This window comes from Camarhynchus parvulus, chromosome 9, assembly GCF_901933205.1.
Source record: "Camarhynchus parvulus chromosome 9, STF_HiC, whole genome shotgun sequence".
Taxonomy (NCBI): domain Eukaryota; kingdom Metazoa; phylum Chordata; class Aves; order Passeriformes; family Thraupidae; genus Camarhynchus; species Camarhynchus parvulus.
This window is the reverse complement of record NC_044579.1, coordinates 21,350,297-21,374,647: the sequence shown is the minus strand read 5'-3', so window position 1 is coordinate 21,374,647 and position 24,351 is coordinate 21,350,297. Positions and strand designations below refer to the sequence as shown.

At 50.7% G+C, this 24,351-nt stretch overlaps 1 protein-coding gene across 2 annotated transcripts in view; it reads right to left on the bottom strand.

Annotated features, from left to right (window-relative positions):
* Positions 1-5,107: 5,107 nt before the first annotated feature.
* Positions 5,108-24,351, bottom strand: part of HDLBP (high density lipoprotein binding protein) — a 39,033-nt gene continuing 19,789 nt past the window's right edge. For both annotated transcript variants that reach the window (XM_030954046.1, XM_030954047.1), the window contains exons 5-28: positions 23,753-23,968; positions 21,943-22,149; positions 21,275-21,490; positions 20,256-20,462; positions 19,944-20,051; positions 19,312-19,416; positions 18,819-18,897; positions 18,022-18,161; positions 17,637-17,741; positions 17,221-17,334; positions 16,809-16,895; positions 16,505-16,636; positions 15,965-16,183; positions 14,915-15,136; positions 14,478-14,696; positions 13,640-13,778; positions 13,086-13,240; positions 12,377-12,481; positions 11,593-11,727; positions 10,918-11,061; positions 10,124-10,309; positions 8,635-8,751; positions 8,089-8,217; positions 5,108-7,482 (exon numbers count right to left, since the gene is read on the bottom strand). In XM_030954046.1, the coding sequence (XP_030809906.1) occupies positions 7,396-7,482; positions 8,089-8,217; positions 8,635-8,751; positions 10,124-10,309; positions 10,918-11,061; positions 11,593-11,727; positions 12,377-12,481; positions 13,086-13,240; positions 13,640-13,778; positions 14,478-14,696; positions 14,915-15,136; positions 15,965-16,183; positions 16,505-16,636; positions 16,809-16,895; positions 17,221-17,334; positions 17,637-17,741; positions 18,022-18,161; positions 18,819-18,897; positions 19,312-19,416; positions 19,944-20,051; positions 20,256-20,462; positions 21,275-21,490; positions 21,943-22,149; positions 23,753-23,968 (3,573 nt within the window). In that variant the 3' untranslated portion in view covers positions 5,108-7,395. The remainder of the gene's footprint in view (positions 7,483-8,088; positions 8,218-8,634; positions 8,752-10,123; positions 10,310-10,917; positions 11,062-11,592; positions 11,728-12,376; positions 12,482-13,085; positions 13,241-13,639; positions 13,779-14,477; positions 14,697-14,914; positions 15,137-15,964; positions 16,184-16,504; positions 16,637-16,808; positions 16,896-17,220; positions 17,335-17,636; positions 17,742-18,021; positions 18,162-18,818; positions 18,898-19,311; positions 19,417-19,943; positions 20,052-20,255; positions 20,463-21,274; positions 21,491-21,942; positions 22,150-23,752; positions 23,969-24,351) is intronic.

The following is a 24,351-nucleotide window of genomic DNA, read 5'->3' as shown; positions in this document are numbered from 1 at the left end:
TGGCCTCTCCCCAGCACTGTCCCTCCCCAGCTCCAACACGGGGCTCAGGGGTGCCTGCTGGGCTCCTGTGGGATTGAGGGGTTTTGTGGCTGTCTGCCAGGAGAGATAACCAGATGCTGCCCCAAAGAGGCACCACTGCCAGGCACTCTGGAGAGCTGGGGCTAGATTGCTTCCCCAGCAGAGACAGTGTCCCTGTGCTCCAGATGGCATAAGGACCTCTCTGTGTGGTGGAGGGTTTTACTGGGGGTAGATCACCCCAGAGCTTTTCAGGACAGGGATGTTTTTCCTTAGGGAAGATATTCTTGGGCTATGAAGAGAGGGAAGCACGCCATGAAGAGCCCAAGCTTCTAAATATTGCACCACTAAGAATGTCCTCAAAAAGGCTGAGGCCCTCCTGGGAAGGTGGCCCTGTCACCACACTGGGATAGCCAGCTGGGCACTTGGTGCCCACACAAAGCAGCACAAAAAGATGATAGCACACCTGGAATTGCAGGGAACATGCAGTCCTGGACAAGGGGAGCATGGCCAATGTCTTCAGCAACAGCTGTACCAGGATAGGTGAGGCTAAAGGCTTGGCTTGGAGTTTGACTCCTTTCCATCCTGGAGAGGAGGCTGGGGCAGGAGAGGGTCTGCTAGGCTGAGGAGCACAGGAAAAGCTCCAGTTTCCATGGCTGGAGTTAGCAGCTGGTCCATACATCATGTCCAGAGGGCACTGGATCCCCAAGCCCTGGCAGGCACCATCCTACTCACCTTACCCTACTCATCCTACTCATTCTACTCGTCCTACTCATCCTACTCATCCTACTCATCCTACTTATTCTACTCATCCTACTCATCCTACTCAGGTGCTCCAGCCCTTCCCTTTCACAGGACAGCTGCAATCCTCAATCCTGTTAATCCACTCTCCCGGGTTCTTGCTTCCCTTGCTAGGAACACCCAGGTGAAGTGGCTGGAGCCCTCTCCAGAGCAGGCACAGCCTTGTTTCACTCACAAGACAATGCCCAGCCCCACAAGAGCACCAAGTCCTGGAGGAGAGAGACATGCAGGACAAACATGGCTTTGGGTTCCATCATAATATCCCTTTCCTTGCCTTGGGCTTGGTCCTGGTGTGGGAAACCATCCTCCAGGAACTGAGCTGGCAGCAGGACACTGAGAGCAGGGATTTGCAGGAGAGATCTGCTGCCATCCACAGGACCTGGAGGAAGAAACTTCTGGACAAGCTTCACTCTGCTGGGGTACACATAGGAAAGGTACCCAGTGATCTGACTCCAGAATTCCATCCCCTTGTGGTAAATTCAGCCTTGATTTGTGGATTGTTGGATCTGGGGGAGGATGTGCCCTGCCATGGGGGCCTCCTCCAGGAGTGGAGCAGGGGTGTGATGTGTTTGTGTTCATCTCCTGGGTCAACTCTGCCAGGCTGATCCACACCAGCAGTCACGCCAGTGCTGCCCACACAGACAGGTACAGGTGCCAGCAGCCTTATCTTTTATCTCTGCTGGAGCCACCTTGTCCCCACAGCCCGTGACTCATCTGGAGAAGAAGGTGGTGCTGAATGCACCCTGCAGCCTGCCCTGCTCCTGTGCAGCAGCTCCAGCTCTGGGTGCCTCTGCAGGTGAGGGGCTGAGGTGCCCAAGCTTGCAGGGAAGAGGACAATGCCCCAGAGCTCCTGGGTGTGCCACTCTGCATGAGCAGCTGCATTTCTGTGGGGTTCTGATGGGGTTTGCAGCCTCCTTGCTTTCCAGGGGACCCAGAGATCCCCCAGTCACCACTCTTGTCCCATGGACAGCTGTGGGACTTCATTCAGCTTCTGAGCTTCTCCTCCAGAGCCCCATCCCTTCTCTCCCTGGCTCCTGAAGAGCAGGTTCCTGGTTCTTTGGGCAGGGCTAAAGGACAGGGGAGTGCTGCTGCCATGTGGGCAAGGAGCACTGTGGTGGGGAGACTGTCCCAGCAGAGAATGGGAGCACCCAGGTGGCCACAGGATGCCTGGACTGAGGCAGTGCCAAAGGGGCTGTAGCTAACTGGTCCCTGTGGCAAATGGTAAAGGTAAGAAGATTTTTTCCCCCCAGTCTGGGACCCATCATCAGCTCTTTTGCCCCCCCTGGGCAAACTGGAAGAGGCTCTGTGTGAACCAGATGAGCCCTTCTTTTCCTGGGGCTGCTCTGGATGCATTCCCGGGCTCAGAGCCTGGGCTGTCCCCTCACACCCCTGCCCTGGCTCCTGCAGGTTTGTCGGCTGTCCCACAAACTCCCTGAGCCTTCAGGGGATCTGCAATGCGGGGCTGAGTGCCAGGTGGAGCATTCGCGTTCTGAGGAGCCGTAATCCGAGTTTAAGACTCCTCCCATGGGACACCCGATAAAAGCCCGGCCCTGGGCCTGCTCTGCTCCCTTTTCTCTCTGCCCTCGTCTCTCTGGGGCTCTGCTCGGGCTCCCGGGCCTCCTGCCCCCGCTCCCGGCGTGAGGGGGAAATAAAATGAATAAAATGGACTCCCGGGCTAAACAACGACGAGACTTCTCTCGTCTGTTTCCTCTGCTGTCGCTGAGGGGTTGTGGCCTCCCTGGACACGAACTCATTGTAGCCACACGGTGCTACAAGTGACCAGCCCCTGCACCGGCCTTCCCGGCTGTGTGGGCTGTGGGAATGCCTTCCCATGCTCGGGGCGCCACAGCAAACATTTTGTTTAGCTCTCAGCAGGCTGAGGGCCCTGCTGTCCCCTCAGGGCAGCCCAAGATGGAGCCCCACTGTCCCCTCAGAGCAGCCCAAGGGGAGCCCCATTGTGCCCTCAGGGCAGCCCAAGGAGATGTCCCGCTATCCCTGCATGGCAGCCCAAGGGGATGCCCCACAGAGCTGCCACAGGAGCTGCTGCTGCCATCATGGTGGGGAAGCAGATCAGCACCCACGTGTAGGAGGTGGCCATCCTGAGTGTGCCCTGGCTTGTCAGGGCTGGCACACATCCCTGAGCTCACACAGGATGCCAAGGGCATGTTCAGTAGCAGAGGACAGACATAGTGGCCCTTCTTTGGTCCCTCCAGAGAGCTGAAGTGCTGGTGGCGAAAGCAGAAGCTCCTCTCAACCAAGGAGGATGAGGAGGGGAAGTCAGCCCTGGTGGAGCAGGCACACAGGGCTGTGGGCCATCAGCTGCTGGGGTTCAAAGGGCTGCTTGGTGAATTCCTGGAGATGGATGGGGACTGGCCTCGGGCTGGAGAATGCTGAGGGGTGCTGGGAGAGAGAAAGCTGGTGTGGAGAGGCAGGAACTGCAAGAGTCCCCCAGAGGAAGGAGCTTCCACCCTAAGCAGCCTGCAGGGGCTGGCGGGAGAAGGGCTGCTCCGCTCCCCACAGGATGGGGCTGTGAGGTGCTGCAGTTGATGCTGTCATCTCTGTCCCTCCCTGCTCCTCTTCCTCCTCTTCCTCCCAGTCCTGCAGTTTGGCTTCATCACCATCTTTGTGGCAGCCTGTCCCCTGGCACTCCTCACCCTGTTCAGCAGCAGGGTGGAGACCTCCTGGATGCCCACAAGTGCATCTGTGACTACCAGTGGCCTGTGGCTGAGCAGGCATGGGGCACTGGCACCTGGCTCTCCATCCTGCAGGTCAGCACTCACCTGGGCAGTGGGGAGTGAGGGGGCTGAAGGTGGTGTAAGGGAATTGGGGAGAACTCGTTTGGGTGTTGCAGGATGCAGTGTGATGAGGGGAGCAGCAGTGCTTGGGGTGGGTCTGCCTGTGCAGAAGATGCAGCTCCAGCCATGGGCAGTGGGCAGTTGCCATGCTCTGGGCCTTGCTTGGCAATAACTGAAGGAAGAGAACAGATGTCAGCTGTCCCAGTCCAGTGTCATGTCTGGTTTGTCAGGTTGAGGGCAAGGAGAGGCAGAAAGCCATGCAAGCAGCACAGGGCATGAAGGAGGATGGGGATGGGGTGTCCCCCAGCTGCAGGATCTGCTGCAGCACAGCTCCCTGCTTCCAGGCCTTCCTCATAGCCTTCACCTCTGATTTTCTGCCCCGTGCATACTACAGGTACATCCACAGCAGCAGCCTGCACATGAACTCCACCCTGGTGCACACACCACGGGACTTTGTCCTGCAGAGCAAAGCCCATGCAGGTGGGAGCCGCTCCTGCCTCGCTGGCTCCTCCTTTCTTAGGCTGGGATTTTGCCTTTCTCTGCCTCTGCCACAGCAAGTATTTTGTTTAGCAGACTGACTTTTAGCCAGGTCCACGTCGGCCACCTCCTTCCTTGAGGTGCTGGGGGCCCTCACTCGTGCCAGGGCTGAGCGTGGCTGGACGTGTCTGTGTGCAGGGTGGTGGGGAGGGTCACTGGAGACCGTGGTGGAGGGAGAGGCTTTTGTGGAGAATAAACTCCATCATGGCTGGGTTACCTGTGAGACTCAGCTCCCAGCAGAAGCTGGCTGAGGGCTGGCTCTGCTGTGCTCTGGCTTGCCAGCCTGGGAGCAGGAGGAATGCTGGGGAGTTCAGACAGCACCTGCTGCCCTTTGCTCCCTGAGTTACAGAGCATTCAGGGACCAGGATGGCAGCCAGCCCTTCACTGACTGCCAGCTGCTGGCCATGTGCTCGGGTTTCATCATCACCTCTGAGGTACCAGCTGCTGAGCCCAGCGGGGTGGCCCAGGGCGTGGTGCTGGCCCAAGAGTAAGGACTCACCACAACAGCCAACCCACACCTCCCATCCACTTCCAGCATTTGGGTTTTGTTACTGGATGTGTGATTGCATGGCTGGTACCTGACATGCCTGAGGGTGAGATGAAGTGTGAACAGTACCTGGCCAAAGAGGCTCTGGCTGTGGAGAAGCTGAGCGAGAGGGACCATGACTGATGCCTCCCCTTCCTCCCTTACACCAGCAGCATCCCTGGCACCCGCAGCCTGGAGGCAAGCAGGTTTGTGTTTCCCTACTAGGAGGGCACAGCCCCAGCCCCTTTCCTGCTCTCACCCCCTTCCTTGGACCCACCACTTGCCATGTGAGTCCAACCCCTTCAAGGGCAAGGCCACAGCAAAGGCTCGGGTGTGCAAACTTGAAGTCCTTGAATCCTTGACCAAATCCAGCCCAGCATAGGCTGTCTTGGATCTCACCCCACCAGCAGAAATAATATCCAGCACACTCCAAGCTGTTTCAGGTTTTATTTTAGAATTTATAAAATTCCAGTGTCATCCATACTCATGAGCCTTTTTACATGTTTGCATATAGTCTCCAAATTCCAAAGTTAAGGCCAAGGGATCATTGCTATGGAAACGTACAATATGGAAGACGTCAAAGAGAAGAAATGGACACATGCCACAGTCTGCTGCGGAAGGAGGGTGCTGGGGGGACAGTACTAGGTACAATCACTTCATGACCTTCTTTAGAGTGGAAGGTTGGGCTGTGGGGCATGAGCCCAAGGCAGTGCGTGCCCTGGATGTAACTCAAGCCTTGCTGTGCAACTGGTGAGGGCACGGGGGAATAAAGAGGAGGACGGGGTGATAGGCTTGGTGATGCAGGGCAGACCTAAGCTACAGGGCATTAACCATTTTCTGACAGACGCAGATGGGAAGGTACCACCCTAGTTCCCCTTCTCCCGTGCTGGAGGCAAGGCCACCCTGTCCTTCAGGGGCAACCAGGCACCCCACAACGGGCCATGGTCTGTTTCACTTGGTTCTCAGACTAAAGGAGAGCACTGTGAGGTTTTGGTTTGACTTCTGCATAGCAGTCTCTGCCAAGGAGAGCTGGAAGGAAAAGCATCAGCATGTTGGGCCTGTCCCAAGGAGGGAAAGGCAAGGCAGCTGGGCTCAGCCTGCCACACTTGTGCTCTGTCAGCAGCACTAGACAAGAGAGGCTGGGGACTCCTGCTTGTCCAAGAGCTGAAGCAACTGGGACAGAGGAATGGCTCAGACTACAAGCTCTGTAGGACCAATGCAGGGAAGTGGGGGCACACAAAAAGCCCATGCTACATGCCTCCCTCCACAAAGACAGGGCTTCCCTCTTGCTGGAGGAGCTCAGACAACATCCTTTGAGCAAGCTGTGGCAGGGCTCAGGTGCAAGAGGCCCCGAGTACAGATCATGGATCACCCTCTACCACAAGATGGAGGGCTCAGCACACTCATCAACCCCCAGTGCTGTCGGAGCAGAAGTCTGGCTCACACAACCTCTTCAGCCCAGGGCTATGGCACAGCTGCAGCCACGGCCCTGGGGCCAAGCCCTGTACTAGCTCAGCATGCAGTCCTATGGATTCACAGCCTGCCTCGGCACCACCAAGCTCTGCTTCCCTCTGGAGCAGCTCTCCCAGCTGTGCGGAGACACAAGGCTCCTCTTGCTTCTCCTCCACGCTTCTGCCCAGTGACAGCTGGAGCAGCTGCTAAGCCACCACCATCGAGAGGCCCCCACCACACTGCTGTTTGAGGTAGAAAGAAGACAACAGGAGCGGTGTGACCGCCGCTCAGGCTGAGCTGCTGCAGCACTAACAACCAGCTACAGCTTCTGCAGGCTGTGCGTCCCACCAGCTGCTCCTGAGCCAGGTCACTGCAGCCACCTCGGCCCAGCCAAACCTGTCCCATCTGGCCATGCCGCCGTGTGCTGGCTCCCCTGCCTGCTCACACTGCTGGGAAGGGGGAACAAGGAGCAGGGTCTGTCATCAAGCACTGGAAGACTGGTCAAGTGTGCAGGCTGGGGCTGTGCTTGGTGCGGCGCAGGGACGCTTGCTGCGCTCACAGGCGTTTTCCTGACCAGGGTAGCCGTAGGTTGTTCTGGCCCCTTTCATGTCTGTTGTCTCTACAGCCTATTGAAGGTTTTGTTTCTTTAAGAAGCAGGTTTCTGACCTTATAGATTATTTGAAGCTCTCTCCCCACAGTCAGCTATCAGCATTAAATGAATTTTTGGCAGTTAAAAGGAAAAAAAGTTGATTGCACTCTACAAAGGTAAGGTAAGGCCTGGGATAAACACAAAGGAAAGAGGGCAAACGTTTTGGCTTTAGAAAGTCAAGGAAATTTATTTCCTGAGGTCATGAGACAGGAAGTAGATTCCTAGCCACAGTAAAGGAGGTCTCCTAATGAAGGCAAGAATGCCTAGTCAGACATGCTCAAGAGAGCAGATTGCTCTGCTAGCGCTTGGGAAGCTGCAAATCTTAGCCACTTGGAGTCAATTATGAAGTTTCTAACAAAAACACACACATTTAGTGTTTGAATCTGAGTGGAAGTCTTGTTCCAAAGGAGGAAAGAATATCCATCAAGAGATGAGGGTGGGTCCTAGACACGGTGATAGCTGAGGGGAGCAGGATGGGGTCTAGCACTCCAGACACCATTAGGAGACCTCTTGGGACAATTGATTTGTGCTCCAGCCGCTGGGTCAGATTTCATACAGGAAGTATTTGTGGCAGGTTAGTGTCAGGTCAGCGGGCTGGAGGAGTTTCTGCTTCCAGGTCATTATCGTTTGGGTCCCCAGGGAAGAGTCTTGGGGGCCACTTGAGCCCCAAAGCTGGGGAAGTCTTCAGAACTGCTCATATCAGGGGCCTAGAGCAAACAAAAAGGGAACAAGTTAAGCTCCTACCCTGCTGTGAACTTACATGGTGAAGCCCTGAGCTAAGCACCATTGCTGATATCCCAGGAGGAGAAACAATGGGGAAGGGACAAAAAGGATCACTGTGGCCCCAGAACATCTAGAGGTGACATTGAGGAGGGTGCAGATAAGGTGCAAAGAGTTCCAAGGGTCCCAGCTCAGTAACTGGGACACTGGAGCAGGGTCAGGCCAGCCCTGCAGCAGCACTGGGGCAGCTGCCACATGTCCCAGCTCAGAGCTGCAAACACTGAGCCAGTTCTGTGCTGCAGCATGAGTCTCCAGTCCCAGGCCCTACCCCTAAAAATAACACAGCCTGGCAGGACACTTTCTGGTGAGGATCCCCCATTCCCCAACAGCTCCACATTGATGTAGCCAGAGTGACAAGACACTGGGAAGTGCTTTGAAAGCTGGACAGGAGAGCCCAGGCCTGTGCTCAGGCCACAAAGAGCAGCTAAAGGTTGTTTTCTTTGTCACCAGGGAGAGAGAGTGCTGTGTCCCCAGCACAGACAGAAGTGTCCCCATGCTCTGTGTCCCCAGCCTGCAGCACAAGCAGCACTCACCTTCTCGTTGTTGACAGTGGCCCAGGGGGCATCTCTCACCACAAAGCCCTTGGATGGGGCCTTGGACTCTTCATGTGAGGAGGGCTTCATGTACACCTGCATTGCCTCGTTGTCCACCACATCTGCAAGCTGCAGTAACACAACAGTGAGGGGGCATCTGGATAGCTCCTCAAACTGGAATACAATGCCCACCCCTCCATCTCACCACACTGCAACCTGTTCAAGCTCACCAGCCTGTTCTACAGTGACCAAAAATGGTGTGTCTGCACTAGTCTGAGGGCCACAACTTTTAACTGGTGCAAGCTGCTACAAGGCAAGAACATGCACATCCTGGGGTGCCCCAGCATTCTCATTCACTATCCTCTCCTGGACAGAGGGAACAGTCCAGCTGGTTTGAGGGACAGCTGCAGTGGAGGCTGACAGCCACCTGCACAGGGCTCAATTTCTCTGATGCAGTGGAAGAAAATATCACATGGACATAGTTCAGTCATCCAGCTCTGTGGCAGGGGAAGCTCTTGCTAAGCCCTATATTTGCTGGACACTTACATATTCCTCCTCCAAGTTCAGGATGTGATCAATAGCTTCTTCTACATTCTCAGGGAGTCCTGTCACAGTCACACAGTTGGGGTCAGGAGCTCCACTCTGGGGAAAGCGAATATCCACCTGGAACACAAGGAAGAGCACAACACTTACACCTGCACATCTGAAATGCCAGAGACTCCCCTTGACTCTTGTCACTGGAATCACAGATCACTGTCACTGATGCCCTAATTATTGTCTGTCCACAGCCACAAGTCTGTTTTAGATCTCCCTCAGACACTGAGGGGTGAGCAGGTATATAGCTGGCCTCAAAGTTTCCTGTGGAGGAATTTCCAGCAGCCCCTGCTGCTCTCACTCCCAGAGGCTCAGTTTTCTGGGCAGTACAGGCAGGAGAGGGGCTGCATTTCCAGACAGTGTCCTCACACTGCTGCAAGCATTTTTACCACTGATCCATTACCACAAAGCACAATGAGCTTTCTGTATTTGCCACAGAATAATCCTGACTGACAATGGCTTTATACAGCTGGCCTAGTGCACCCCATGCACAAGCACTGTGCTCTCTCACACCCTGCCTTCCAGATGGGTGCCAGAAATCTAAACAAGACAGGACCAAACTCAAAGGCTGCTCATTTGGGAACCAGTTTGTTTCAACAACTGAGCCCAGCCAAAATCCAAGTCTCCAAAATCCCATCCCTCAGGATTCACATTCACTGCTGGCCCTGCAGTAAAGCCTGCTGCTGATGCCATATGCTATCAGGGCAGAGGTCCCCGACCTTCCCAGAGCCAGCCCACTTTGCCATATCCACAGCCCTGAGAATGCACCATGATTCCTGGAGTCAAGCGGATCCACAGTGGCCTAGAGAAAAGCCAGAAGAATTCCCTGAGTTAAGCTCAAAGTAGCTGGGGGGTCTGGGGACAGCCTTCTTACAGAGCCTCCCAGCAAGAGGCCTGGCTGCCCACTTCCAGTAATCAGAGTAGCTGACATACACACCTCCTCCTCTCTCTCAAGATCATCTGGGACTCTGTCTGCAAGAAACCCAACAGAAGGGCTCCAGAGAGGGAAAGAACTCAGTGCTGCTTGCAGAGCTAAGAGCTAATCTAGAGCACCAAGGAAGCATTTCCAGGTTCCACTTCTGTCTGGGCTCCAGCAAAACAGGAAAAGCTCCTGGCCTGGCTTCCAGAGAAACATGACTCAGAGTTGAGGTGGTGTGGGGATGCTTCAGTTGGTGTCTGACTGTAGTGTCCAGACAGCCCAGATGCCCTGGGCATACCAGGGTGCCCTGGGCCAGGGATGCTGCTCATAAGCTGGTGGAGTTGAAGGTGAGCAGGGTAGCACTGGCTTTTCTTTCATGTCAGTTCTAGCTGAAGATGCTGAGCAGGCACAAGACACAAGAACCACGAGATGTGAGCCTCATTCAGCACCAAGCTCTTTCCACAAGGAGAACGTGGCTGCCCAGGCCCAGCCTGGCCTGTGTGGCCCTGCCCCAGTGCTCACCTTGAACTCATCCATGATTTTGCGGATGGCTTTTCCACGTGCACCGATGATGCGTGCGTGAACACGATGGTCCAGAGTCACATCCTCAGAAACCATCTGCTCCAGCTCGCCCACAATCTTCATGATGGCATCCCGGGCAGCCTCAGCATTCTTCTCATAGCCAGTAATAGTGATCTGGTCCTGGGCCTGGGGAACCAGGAGAGATGTGTGAGAGAACAAGTATTGTATTAGCAGGGACTCCTGTGGCAGGGAGGAATGATGCACCTGATTCCATGTTCTCAGAAGGTTAATTTATTACTTTATGATACTATATTATATTAAAGAATGCTATACTATACTATACTAAACTAAAGAAGACACAAAAGATACTTACTCAAGGCTAAAAAGATAATAATGAAAACTCGTGACTATTTCTAGAGTCTTGACACAGCTTGGCCCTGATTAGCCAAAGAGTGAAAACAACTCCCAGCAGAATCCAATGAAACAATCACCTGTGGGTAAACAATCTCCAAACACATTCCAAAGGAGCAAAACAGAGGAGAAGTAAATGAGATAAGAAATGTTTTCCTTTTCTCTGAGGCTTCTCAGCTTCCCAGGAGAAAAATCCTGGGTGAAGGAATTTTTTCAGAGAATGTGAATGCACAACCAAGCTCATAAGCAGCTGAGCAAGCTTTCTCCCTGCTAATCCCCTTCACCATCCACCTTATCCAGAGGCAGTGGAGAGAGTTCAGAGCTCTCGAGAAGAGGCTCAGAGATAACCACTAGCCATCCTTGCACTCTGTCTGATCTCTCACCTGGCTTTCATCATCCTTGTCAGGGAACTGGATGTTGACCTCATGCTCTGTGCGTATCTGGGTGATCACTGCTCCCTTCCGCCCAATGATTTTAGGGTGATACTTGGGATCTACAGTGACTGTCAGTTTGAAGCTCCGCAAGGCCTGGAACAGGAGAAGCAGAGTGAGAGCAGGAACACACCATGGCTGTGCCAGTGATGGCCACTTAAGTCACAGCATCTCCTTCTGCCTTCTGAGATGCATGGAATAGATTTTGCAGGGCCATGCTTGAGTACCCAAGCCATCCATCCACTGGAGCCTTGTGCTTCCACCAAGTTCAGAGGGAAACTGCAAACAGCAAACAACCACCCAACTCATCCCTAACCTTTTATTCAGAGCTGTGATAAGGATTCAATGAGGATAGGCAGAGAGAGACTGGCAGTGCAGTGAGGTTCTCACCCACCAATGTCTCAAAAGTATGTGAAGGTGCGAGAGAGACCTGGACAGTCCAAAGTTACATTCCCAAACTCTCCTGTCAGTTTATGGTAAATGAGCTACCTTTGAGCAAACCATTTATGACCATTCCACACCCACAGAGCAGCTAAGGGTATCCCTAAAAGATGAGGTGTTCCAGGAGTCTGTGCCCAGAGGCTGAAGCCATGTTTGGCTGGAAGGAAGGACAGGCACAGGCCTTACCCGATCCTCTTGTTCAGCTTGCAGCTCCTTCACTCTTTCCAGGAGCCCGACCTTGGCACGGTCCAGGTTGGTAGCCAGCCCAGTGATTGTGATGATATCTGACTGCAGCTCAGGAGCAGGCACCTGGATGTTCACCTGAGTAAAAAGTATCATTTTGTATCATTGCTCATCCTGTATCACTTGTGATGGCTCTGACTGCAAGCTGGCACCTTGCTGGTCTCCCCTGGCAAAACCAGCTCCCACCCAGGCAGCCTAAAAACCACAGAATGGCTGGGGTTGTAAAGGACCTCCAGAGGTCATCAAGCTGGGCCACCTGGAGTCAGTTGTCTGGGACCATTTCTAGATGGTTTTTGAGAATAGAACTCTGTTTCTCCAGCCCCTGTGCTGGCCTAGAGAGGCCAGGAAACAAATATATGTTCAACAACACTGACTGCAGCCAAGCTGCATCAGCCCTGGAGGCTCTGGAGAATTCTCCTGAATGGGTAGGCACAGCAGGGCTGTTTCCCAGGGCCCAGGAGGAAAACAACTCTCACACTGATGAGGAATCCCTGCAGACACCAAACAAGTCATGCAACACTCACAACATCAACACTGACTGTTCTGCTTCAGCACAAAACCCACCAAGCCCTGGATCCAGGGTCCAAAACACCCAGGGATCATTTTCCTACTATGGAGCTTTGGATTTCACGGCAGACCTGAGTATGTTGTAACTGTCCAAACCCCCAACACAGTCACTTACAGATTCTCCAGGAGAGAGGAGATGGAAGGAAGGGCAACAACTTACTTCAAACTCATCCATCATTTTGCGGATCCCACTTCCTTTCTGGCCTATGATGTAACGGTGAAGATCAAAGGGAACTTCCACCTCAATGGTGACAGGAACCAGAGCCTGCAGGGGATGGAGCACAGTTTACCAGTGGAAAAACTTCTCCTGTCTTCTAGCTTGCCATATACTTGCCCAAAAGGACATGTTGCTGAACAGAGGTACATTCCCTTGTAGTCAGGATACAAGTTTGACAGAAAGAGAGCACAGCTGGGAACACCAAAATGACCTGTTGCATGTTTTCTAAAGAAGCCATGTGAAACCCCACCTGTGGGACAGGTTGCTTGCATATCCTTGGCTTCAATCTAGCAGAGATTTGGAAAACACCACTACAGAAGCATGGCAAGGTCTGCTGAACCTGGAATGACTCAGCCTCAACCAGACTCCTCCTCTCCTCAGCTGTGCTCCATAAAACAATCATGTCATGCTTTTATGACTATTGGGGCTGCTTACAAGCACTAATAATTACAAAGTCAGGCACTGTGATTCAAGCTGCCAGGCTAAGTAACAGAGCAGAGGGGCTTCCCTTGAGCAGTGCAGACCCCCTCTACAGCCAACATCATTGACTGCTTGCATTGCACCTGGACTGAGCAGCTTTTGTTAACACCACCAAAAATTACATCCAAGCATCACCACCTTAACAGGGTAAGGGGCTGAGAAAGCCACACACCTGCAGTGCCTCCTTTGCTGCCTCACACTTCTCCCTGCGGCCAGAGATGATGATGATATCGCACTTCTTCGGAGAGCTGGGATCTGCGTCCTTCCCTTCCTTGCCTTCCCCACCTTCCTCACCATTCTCCTGCACAGCTGGCTCCACAACAGGGGCTGAAAACATGGAAAGTTTTGTGTTCAATGCACAGAGCCCCCTCCTTGTTCACCATCACCCTCCTCCAGATCCTAAGGCTCAGCCACCAGCGAGAGCTAAGAGAGACCTCACTAAGCTCACAGAACCCTTTTTGTCAGGGCAAGTCCTTGTTCTCCCTGTACTCTGCAGTGACAACATGATCACAACACCCAGGTCTGCAGTTTGACCTCCTGAAACTGTCCCGTTCCCAAGAGGACAAGGTTGACGCTAAGCCCAGATTCAAGGACACTGCAGGAACACCAGGGACCAGTTCTCTCCATAAATTTAAAGTAGAACACACCCACTGGCACAGAGTGTAGGCTACACTACACTTATTTGACCATCCCAACTACCATCCAATCATGCATCCACAGACATACCTGGGTTTTCCTCCCTGTCAGGGAATTTGATCTGGACGCCGTAGTCCCGGGTGATCTGCTGGATCCGGGAGCCTTTGGGGCCCATGATGGAGCGGTGGAACTTTTGTGGAATGGTGCATTCGATTGTCACTTGAGCTTCCTGTGGGAAAACAGAGTTGCTCTATTGTGATGCAGCCTCTTTCACACCACAAAACAGGATGTTTGTGCATGGTGAAATCCAAAATGGACACAGAGAGGAGTCAGATAAGATACCAATGGCTGACAGGGGAAGAACTCAAAACTTCCAAGAATCATTTCTCTTTTGGAAGAGCAGAGGATTTCAAGAAGGTTGCCTTCAACTCAGGACATTAAAGGCTTCCAAGAGCAAAGCTCAAACTCTTTAGTACTCTGAAGAGGAGGAAACATTAGAAGAAATAAAAAAAAAAATAAAGGTAGATGAGAAAAGAACAGATTGGACACTTGACTGCTTCCAAAAGCCAATACTAGCAGTGCAAGAAACCCCCTGAAAGCAACCACTGCCCAAGGCCAGACGTGGAGAGGCACAAGAAGGCTCCAATCTTTTAACGTCTAGATGTACATCAAGGAGTGGCCTCCTACTTCCACCCCTAAAAACCAAGATTGTCAGAGAAGATTCCTTCGTGCAGCATTGGTATTTTGGAGCCTGCTGCTACCCCCAAGCCAGGATCTAAAGTCTGCAGACCCTGTATGTTGACAGCAAAGGTTCAAATCCAAGAACTATCATGGGACTTGTTGATATAAAGCTTGGTCACAGAGCAGGTTCAAGCAGGACGCTGCTGAGAGAAGAGAGTACAGAAGAAACAGTTTTTCTACAACATACCAGGTCCTCGATGATCTCCTGGATGCGTTTCTTGGCTGCCTCCACACAGTCCTTGGCTCCCTTGAGGGTGACTTTATCGCTCTGGGTGCCGGAGCGCGGGAAGCTGACCATCACACCACCATATTCATCTGCAATCTCACGGAGAACTTGTCCTCGACGGATGACAAAGTGGCGGTGGTGCTTGGGGTCCACCACCATGGAGTCTTCAACCACGTTATCCTGCCAACACACAACAGTCAGTCAACCCCACCTGTCCTGGTGACAGGCATGAGTTGGCTGCACTCAACAGCAATCAGCTTACAGCCTCATCCCAAGGTAAGGAAGGATCTTCCTGAGCTCCCACGAAGGGCAGCAAATGGTTTTAGGACAAGCAGGTCCCTCATGCTGACATTACACCTTGTAATAGTGAGAGGCAAGAAAGTAGGAAATGTTCATACCAAGTTCTTGATGAGGGCTTCCAGCTCCTTCTGTGCTTCTTTGACAGCCTCCTCTGTTCCCATGATAGTGATCAGTTCCTGGTCTTTGTCCTCAGAGGTGGGGAAGATGATGCGGGCACCCGTGTTGTCTCGCACCTTCCGGATGTTGCCACCACCCTTACCAATAAGGAATTTGTGGTACTCTGGCTTTGCACGGAGGTCCACAGTGTAACTCTTTGTTTGCTGAAAGGAGCCAGAGACCCATGGAACATGTTAATATACAGAAAATATCACCAGCACCAACAGTCACCATGTAGATATGTTACCTGCACCCACATGCAGAGTGCTGCAAAAGCAAGGCAGATACAGCACACTGTTTAAAGCAAAAAAGGTATACAATGTCTTAAATTAAAAACACTACCCCAAAGATGTTCTCAGGGCCAAAAAACTAATTGTACACTCAGCATGACCAATGAGAATAGGAGCAGACTTCCCCAGGAGAAGGGTCTGACCTGCACTAAAGGCAACACAAACATTTGCTAACTGCTGCAAGCCAGGTTCCCAGAGGCAACCAATTCCCACGGAGAACACGTTCACATGCTGACCCTAGAAAGCTTGCTAATAAAATGACTGAATCAGTCAGCCACAACTCAGGGCAAGGTCTTGTAACCAAAAGCTCTCAAATCTGAATATATGCAGTGACATGGAGCTGAACTGGAGCTGAAATGCAGAGATCAAGAAAAAAGTGAAGGAGATCTACAGAGTAAAGTGCTTCAGAGAAGGGCAGATACCCAAGAACATTCAAACACAAAAGCAGGGAGCCTTAACTCTGAGTGTATAATCAATCTGGCCAGAGATGCATTACAGACAGTTCTGCCCATGAGAGAAGAACTCGCTGTCACAAGGATGGAAGAACTGCTTTCTTTTAATCATCTAAACCGTATTCAAAACCCCCAAAAGAGGATTTGTTCTATTGACACCAAAGGCTTCCATGCAGACAGAGGGAATCACTTCAACCTCCAAAAACAAACAGCTGGTCAAACCAACCTTCCCCTGTAAGGCAAGGCTCACCTTCTCCTCTGCCAGATGTAGCAGCTGTTTCTTGGCTTTCTCCACATCCTGGGCTGGGCCCCTGATGGTCACAGTATCACTGCCAGAGCCCTCTGTGGGGAAGTGGATGTGGACTCCACCACACTCCTCCATGATGGAGCGGATGAAGCGGCCTTTGGCGCCAATGAGGGAATTGTGGAGTTTGGAAGGAATAGAGACCTCCACCTCCGTGATGTTGGCCTAAGTGAGGATAGTATGGGATGTTAGTCAAGCTATAGCTGTGTGTTTGCACAGACTCTTCTTGCCCCCTAACTCCCACATTGCCAGGAGTTTAGCACAGCTGAGTGTTAGAAATGCCTGACCAGAGGGAATTGGGACTGGCCACTCCTAACACATGAGCAGCCACAAACTTCAGCTGAAGCACCAAGAACAGACTGACATCCATATTTGTCTCCCCCCTGCCACGCCCCACTACAAGCACTTTTCTATTTATATCTCCTGTAACTCCTATATTTATATTTTCAAGTCCCTGATTTGCCACAGGCCAGCTGTTTCACTTACCAGTTCCTTCTGGATAGCCAAAATTCTGTGACGAGCAGCCTCACAGTTTGCTTTTTTGCCCGTGATAACAATTGTCTCCGAGTTGCTGTTCTCAGCTGGGAGATCTATTTTGGTGTTGCTTTCTTCACGGATCTGCCACAATAAAAAATAAAAAAAACCCCATCATTTGAGAGGTGTCCCATGACAGAAAAAAAGGCCTTGGAGGTTTTATTTTGTATCACCAATGAGCAGGGGAGACCAGTGAATGAGATTTCACTGCAGGCAGTCACCATAATGAGCAGCGAAGACAGGAAAAATATCTCACCTTCTTGATGTTGGCACCTCCTTTCCCTATGATGTTCTTGTGGAATTGTTTGAAGATGGGAACAGAAATAGAAAAACTGTTTTCAACCTAAGAGAGAAAGGAAGGGAGAACTGAAGATTACACTATCCTGGCAAGCAAGACCCCATCCCAGGAACTTGATAAACAAATTTCTGACAACAGGCTTAGACCCAGTGAATTCTTCATATGGGACACCTCCAAGAATAAGCAAGACATGTACCCTCTCCTATAGCTCTTAAATAACAGGTATTACTTGCCTTCCCCCATACACATAGAACATGTCCAGTTCCCTCATCTTGAGGTGTGTCAGCCCCAGCCAAGCCACTACAGCTCTCCTCTATTCCAGGGTTATTCAGGCATGGAAGAGAGAATAGCAGATATAAGTCACCCTTACCAGGTCTGCCACCATCTTTTGCATGTACTTGGTACACTTCTCCACCTCGTTTTTGGGACCTCTGAGTTGGACAATGTCACTCTTGTGTGCAGGGTCTGGGAAGTTGATGATAACCTGCAGGAAACAGACACTTAGGGTCAGCTCAAACAAATACAATGATTGTCATGTCAGACATGTGCAAAGGTTGAGGGGGCTCCTGCACATCTCCTTTCCCATCTGGAATCAGGTAACCATGTCAGCAGTCTCTGGTCAGAAGAACCATCTTCTCACATGTATTACATGTATGAGCAGACACATATCAGTCAGATATTTCTCATGCTCACAGAGACACTACATTTATGACTTTACTGATCATGTGTCCATTACCCATGTAAGGAGTATGCCCTCTGAATCCCTCCTCTCCTGGAAAGCCTTACCTCTGGAAATTTCTCCCGGATTTCCCGGATCCGCTCGCCCTTCTGCCCAATGATGGTCCGGTGGAATTTCTGCTCGATGATTAGGTCCTTGGTGCGTTCATTTTCCTGTGGAGAACAGAGTTTACAAGGAATGTTCAGCAGGAGAGCCACATAACTGTCACTACCAGTTTGCTGTCCAACAGCTTACTGATCATCAATCTTTTTCCTCTAGATATAGTTCACTCTAGGCTGACAGAGAAGGGGATCCCCAAAGGCATAGAGGAACTCGCATTTGTCGCGAGATCCAAGTGCTCAGTGGGCCAGGGGCACACACCTCTACCAGAAGGTTACTAGGGAACACAAGAGCTCAAACCCCATGGCCTCCCAGGCATCACATCCCACTAACCATACGGGAAGCGAGTTCCAGCAGCTCTTTCTTGGCCTGTTGGACCCCCTGTGGGTCTCCTTCAATTCTGATCAGGTTGCTCTTCTCATTGTCCGGGGGAATGCGCACAGACACCTTGTAGAGGTCCTTAATCCTGTTAACTGCAAGGCAAGGGCTGTGGTGACACACTCTGCTAGGGCACGATTTGGAAGCAAAGACACCTTGATTAGAGGCTTTAAGGAGTACATCAGCCTCTGAGGAAAGGCCAGAGGGATGGAGATGAAGTGGGGGAAAGTGCGTCTTCACCCTGGGGCTCAGCAAGAGCAGATCCACGCCACACAGCAATCTGTACAATTAAATACTATGGCATCTAGAGGCAATAGTTCATTTGCCAAAGTGAGGCATCTGTTTGTTCCCCAGACACCACCATATTTAGACTAGAAGATACTAATTCATTTCTAATCCCAAATTCTTTTTTTGGGGAAGAACTCACCATGCAGATTTCTACCCCCCACAACTGAGTTCTAAAATTAAATTCACATAGACCAACTTGAAAAAAAGGAAAAAGACAACTATCCAACCTCCCCAAAAGACAAAAATTCTGCCAGGACACAGCAAAGTAATCTGTTCAGCTTTCCAAGACATTAAAGCCATCCCAAGGCCTCACTGCCCATTTATCTTCTTCTGCTAACTTCACTCCAGAAGGGCAGAGGCAATGTGATGGAGGCAGCACCCTGGCTGAGCTGCAGAGCCACGATATGATAGGCTTATCACAGAGAGTGTGAGTAGAGGAAGGATAAGAAAGGCACCCCACTTACTGTTAGCTCCGTTCTTGCCAATGAGGTGTCGGTGGAATTTGTGGTCGACATTGATTTCTGCATAATCCATCCGGTTGATCTACAAAGAATTGTACAGGGCTAGGCAGGGCAGGCCCCCTCTGCTGCTGCCTGTGCCCAGTGCCAGTGCAGGCACTGACTCCAGCTGCCAGCTAGTGAGCAGAGCAGAACACTTCTCTGCTTTGAGCTGAGAGCACCATGCTTGTGAAACATTTAGAGACTTAAATGCCTCTCCAGCTGTGACTGAAAGAGAATCTTTCCTTCTCTGCATCAAAAGACTGAAGATGTGCCTGTGATTTTTTAAGAAAAGTCTCATAACCAAGGTTTTTGTTCACCTGCCACACAATTTGCCTTCTGCAAGTTCTTTTAAGCCTGTGAAGGTACCCACAAACATGAGCTACACTTCATCTCTGTTCTGTTTCCCCACCTTTCCCCACTTTCTTCTTATACACTAGAACTAGCACTAGCAACTTACCAGATCCTTAACCATGACTTCAATCTGCTCCTGAGCCACATTCACATCTTCTGTAGGTCCTTCCAAAGTGATTTTGTCTTCTCCTTCAGTAAATTCGATGTGAACCTTTACATACAAGGCAAAGAAACCAGTAAGAATTTTCCAAGACACAAGCCAGGTCAATGCTGTCAGTCAGGCCTACACCATCAGTCCATACCACTAAGGGTACACATGATTTCTGAAGTAGGTAACCTACAATTTTGGCCATATTGGTGTCTAGAGCACAAGGTTTTGGTGCTGTCCTGGAGTCTGCAAGGGCTTTGGAGGAATTCCTCACTTAGCCTTTCTCCAGATACCGTCTAACTCACAAGGGAGAAGTCTCGTTGAACTCAGCATTTCCAGGTCTCCTACTACATCAATTCTCCAAATACTAACACATAAAGCTTTCTTTAGGGACTCAACACTTGGAAGTTACATAGGATGGGAAGTGTTTGAGGCAGTAGAATCTGGTAGTTCCCCTGAATATGATAAGACCTGTGTCATTTCCTCCCTGGTTTTATCCATACTAGAATACATTTCTCTCTCTACAAAGAGTGAGCTGGATTAAACCACATTCTACTTCAACTGGTGCTAAGCTAATACTTCATCCATACCTTTGGCATCTGCTGAGTTATTTTGGCCAGGTTTTGTCCTTTCTTTCCAATGATGAAACGATGAAGCCAAGAGGGGGCTGAGACCGAGGAGACGGTAAAACTGTTGGCCTGAGAGACAGAGAAGCTGTTGCTGGACAGACTGGAAGAGGCCTTCACAAAAATTCACTTCCAATTCCCATGCAGCACCTTCACTGTTAATTGCTAAGCTGCATTTCTGACAGCCTGACAGAGAACACCCCCCCTCCACCTGTCAGTGCCCAGGGATGTATTTTTGTGGGGCTTTCAAAGGAGCCTGGCCCATCCCATCAGTACCTTTGCATAGACTTCAGTCAATGCCTGCCCAAGCTTTTCAGGCTCGCCTCGCAGTATCACCGTCTCCGAGCTACTGTCAGTGGGTGGGATCTCGACAGAGACTCCAGTTTTCTCCAAGATCTCCTGCAGGGAATTACCCTTGGGGCCGATGACATACTTGTGCTGGGACTTCTTCACCTCCACAGCGATGGTAGTAGTCTTCTTTTTCTGTAGGAGCAGAGGCACTGGAGCATCAATCACAAGGGAGCAGGGAAGGACAAAAGTGAAAGGAAGAGACACAAGATGCAGTGAAGCTCAGCACCCAGGAAAGAACAAAGCAAAGGTGAGCAAAGGAGTTCTGCAGTACCCTAGCATCTTTGGGACCTGCCTACAGAAAGCCCTATTCTCAAAAATTGACAGGTGAAATACAAAAATTCTGTTTAAGCTCCCTGAGACACTACATGGAAGAGACCACATACACACCCCTGCCCTTGCACAATGCCCAGCTGTCCCCAGACAGTGCTGTAATGCAACACCACGCTATAAGCTGATTATCTGTGTTGAAATTCAGACTGGTACAAATGCAGACGTAACCATGAGGAAAAACAGACCAACAACCCACAACAAGGATATTCTCAGCGACACTAGCAATGGAAAATAAACTGAGGTGAAATTTACTTTTCAGCAACTTCTACTCATGTAACAATTTTGATACTGTCACTTGGCCACACTGTAGCCTTCACACTTCCCTCCTTCCTTTGCAGCACCTGTGAAAACATGCACCCAGAGAGCTCTTTGTGGTCTGCTAATTTCCATTACAAAAAAAAGCAGATCTGTCACCTCCCCAACAGAATCACCCCAAGACCCGCTCTGCTGAGCAAGGAAATGGTAAGACCCAGGTCCCATGTACTGCAAGGGCTGCTGAGCAAGAGCTGACACAAGGAGAATGCAACTGAGGGATGCACAGAAGTAGAACAAGAAGGGAAGAGGGACTGTGAGCAGGTGAGGGAAAGATGGGAAGCTCTAGGGACCATCCATACCTTCTCCTCATAGATCTTCTTAACACGAGCCACAGCCTGGGCCAGCTGCTCCTTTTCCCCTGTGAAGACTATCTCTGTCTTGTTGACGCTGGGCGGGGGAATGTTGATGCGTGTCCCTGTCTCCTGCATGAGCTCACTCACCAGCTTGTTGTAAGGGCCAGCAATGAAGGGATGGTACACCTTCTCCACATCCAGCCGCTCCACGGCACGCTTATCCTACAGGAATCCAGAACAGCCCTCAGGGAAACTGCTGGTGATATTACCATCTCTGCCACATACAGCTGAATTCCCAGTACTGTCTTGCTTGATGCTCTAGCCCAAGCACCCTTTCCAATTTGCAGGCTCCATCTTTTTTCATGTACAAACACTGCAGTTCCCAATTTATGATATTTGCCTCTAATCTTCTGTCTTATCTCAGCTGGCATCTAATGTGGTCCAGTTCAAAGTATGAAAAGTGCTTAACTGACTTCAGAGATGGACAAAAGGGACAAGCAGAAGGTGTAAAACCTTTGCAGTGCTCAAACAGGCAGTGGAATGGTGTACATCTCTGTTCAGACTAGCAGTGTTACCACTGGCTGTGGCCATGGGGGCCACAAACATCTCATACACCATGGAGAGCCAAAATGGCCGTTCAGATAACGACATGAGAGACCACAGGACTGAGGTACCTGCTCAGCAGAGATAAGCAAGATCTCGTGTCGGGCCTTTTCAATCCCTTCCTTAGTGCCAGTGATCTTGATCTGGTTGCTGGGGTCATCTGGGCGGGGGATCTGGATCTTGGTTGCAGTTTTGAGCTCCAGGTCCTGCAGTTTCTCACCATTCTTTCCAATGACAAAGCGGTGGTGCTCCTTGGGGATGGCAACTGTCGCTGAAGCCTGCAATACAAAGGCCAAGGATCTGTGAGAGCCCCTGCCTGCACAGGGAAAGCTTTTCAGATGCTGCTTAGTGCTACAACTGAGAAGTAAACACAATGTCTCCCAGCACATCCATCTAGCACAAGACTGACACTATGCCAGAGGAGCTGATCTAAAGTGCCTGTATTCCAGGAGTCTAAACCCCACTATTCCCTAAAAAGCCTTCTGTTTTCCCAGGACCAACACTCTGAACAATCAAAAGCCTTCAGGCACAGCTGAGGAGGTGTCTATGTTTCACTGTCTCACAGTCTCTCAGCACCAGAGAGCAACTGTGATGACAGCTCTGGGGTAGAGTTTACCTGAACTCTGATATCTGCTGCCAAGGCTACAGAGAAGAAGACATAGCCTGACTCCTAGGAAACTGAAATTCAACACCAGAAACTTATTCCAGCAGGCAGGCAGCTCAACTATGCTTACCATTACTGAGTGCTAAGGTGTCTTCAAACCAGCACACACTGCTCCAGGGACTGCTTTTCTCTTGAAAAAGAGGGGTCCGCAGAACTTTTCTCAATCTAGCATTAAAGGTCTGGATTGTAACAGAGATTCCTGACTTCTACCCTTCTCAATGAGTTTTTACTGACCTGAGAGCTTAGGATTGCTACTATGCTCTTGATCCCAGTGAATATGTAACTATTAACTAACTAGGCACTTAGAATTCAAGCTACAATGGAAAAAGTAATAAATCAAATCAAAAACAGATCACTTGGTGTGACTCTTCAACTTCCTGTCCACATACTGATGCCAGCCAAGCCTAGGAGAAGTTGCAACACAGACACACCTTTCAGACCTGGGGCCAAGTAGGAGGGATATTTGAGGACAGTGGGGCATGGATCTGTGGTAGTACAACCTAAACTATTTTTTCAGATGCACATTATGTGGAGTTTGTCCCTTTTTTGTCCCTCTGGCAGGGTATGACACATGCTGAGCAGACATGGTATTAACGACTGCATTAACTACCTTGGACATTACACTTTAAAACACACCATGACACCTGGCTATGATGGATCCTAATGAAAAGTACCATTTTGATAATGAACTCAAGAACCTGAAAGTAAGAAATCAAAATGCAGAGGACTGAAAGGAGAAGCAACTGAAACAAGGAGTCTGTAATTACTTACCAATGGGGCTCAAGTTACACAACTCAGAACCCCAATCTGAAACTTCCAGCATTTGGCAGAACTCCCCCTTCTCTACTTTTCTTCCTCCCATCCCTCCAAATTTTTCTCTGAAAGACTTCAGAGAAAGCACCATTCTGTTTCACACACTATGAATTTTGTGTAAGGGGCCTGTACCCTGCCAGCACCAGTACCTCAGCACAAAGTCACAGGTTGAAGACTCCACCCTTCATGCAACACCATGGCCTGTAATTAGCTTTGAACCCTATTTTAAGCCTCATTTCCATTCCAAATTGCCAACTGTATGCTTTGAAAATACATGGCAAAGCTGAATTAGTCATCTAATAACACCTCTTTGGCTTATAAGCACACACACCCAAGGGTCTCAAAGCATTCAGGAGTCTTGGGGAAGAGCAAGGATCAAGTGAGAAACAGTTAGCTGCCCTCACCTGAGTCTGCAGCCGAGCAACAATTTCCTTCCGAGCCTTCATGACTGCTTCCAGCTTGCCAGAGACCATGATGGAAAGGCCCTGGTCCTTTGCCAGAGACAGCTCCAGGTGAGCTCCTGTCTTCTGCATGATGTCAAGGCAGATCTTGGCCTGCTCCCCTTCTCCAAACTGATTCATGTCCTTGTATTTCCTCTCCTCCAGCGGCACATGGAACACCTGCTCAGCCACAGACACAAAAAAGAGCACAGCAAGCTGTCAGTGTGCTTTGCCTGACAGTTCCTCTGTCTTGTGGCTATACAGGACTTTGGTGGCAAGCTGACCTCCCAGGTTTGTGCAGCTGTGCCCAGGAAAGTGCAGGAGCACTTCAGCACCCAGTCTGCCCCACACTAGGACTCTTCCTAAAGGGGGATTAGCATTCACTACAGGAATTCTGCAATCCTCCCTCTGGGCCTGCTTCAGCTATTTGTGGAACAGGGATGCAGAGCTCCCTCTGGACAGCTTTCCAACACATCCCTCCCCTCCAGAGCAGCCCTAACTCTCAGCTGCAGTACCAGGGTAAAATACAACAAAGAGGCTCACATACCAAGGATTTCATACTC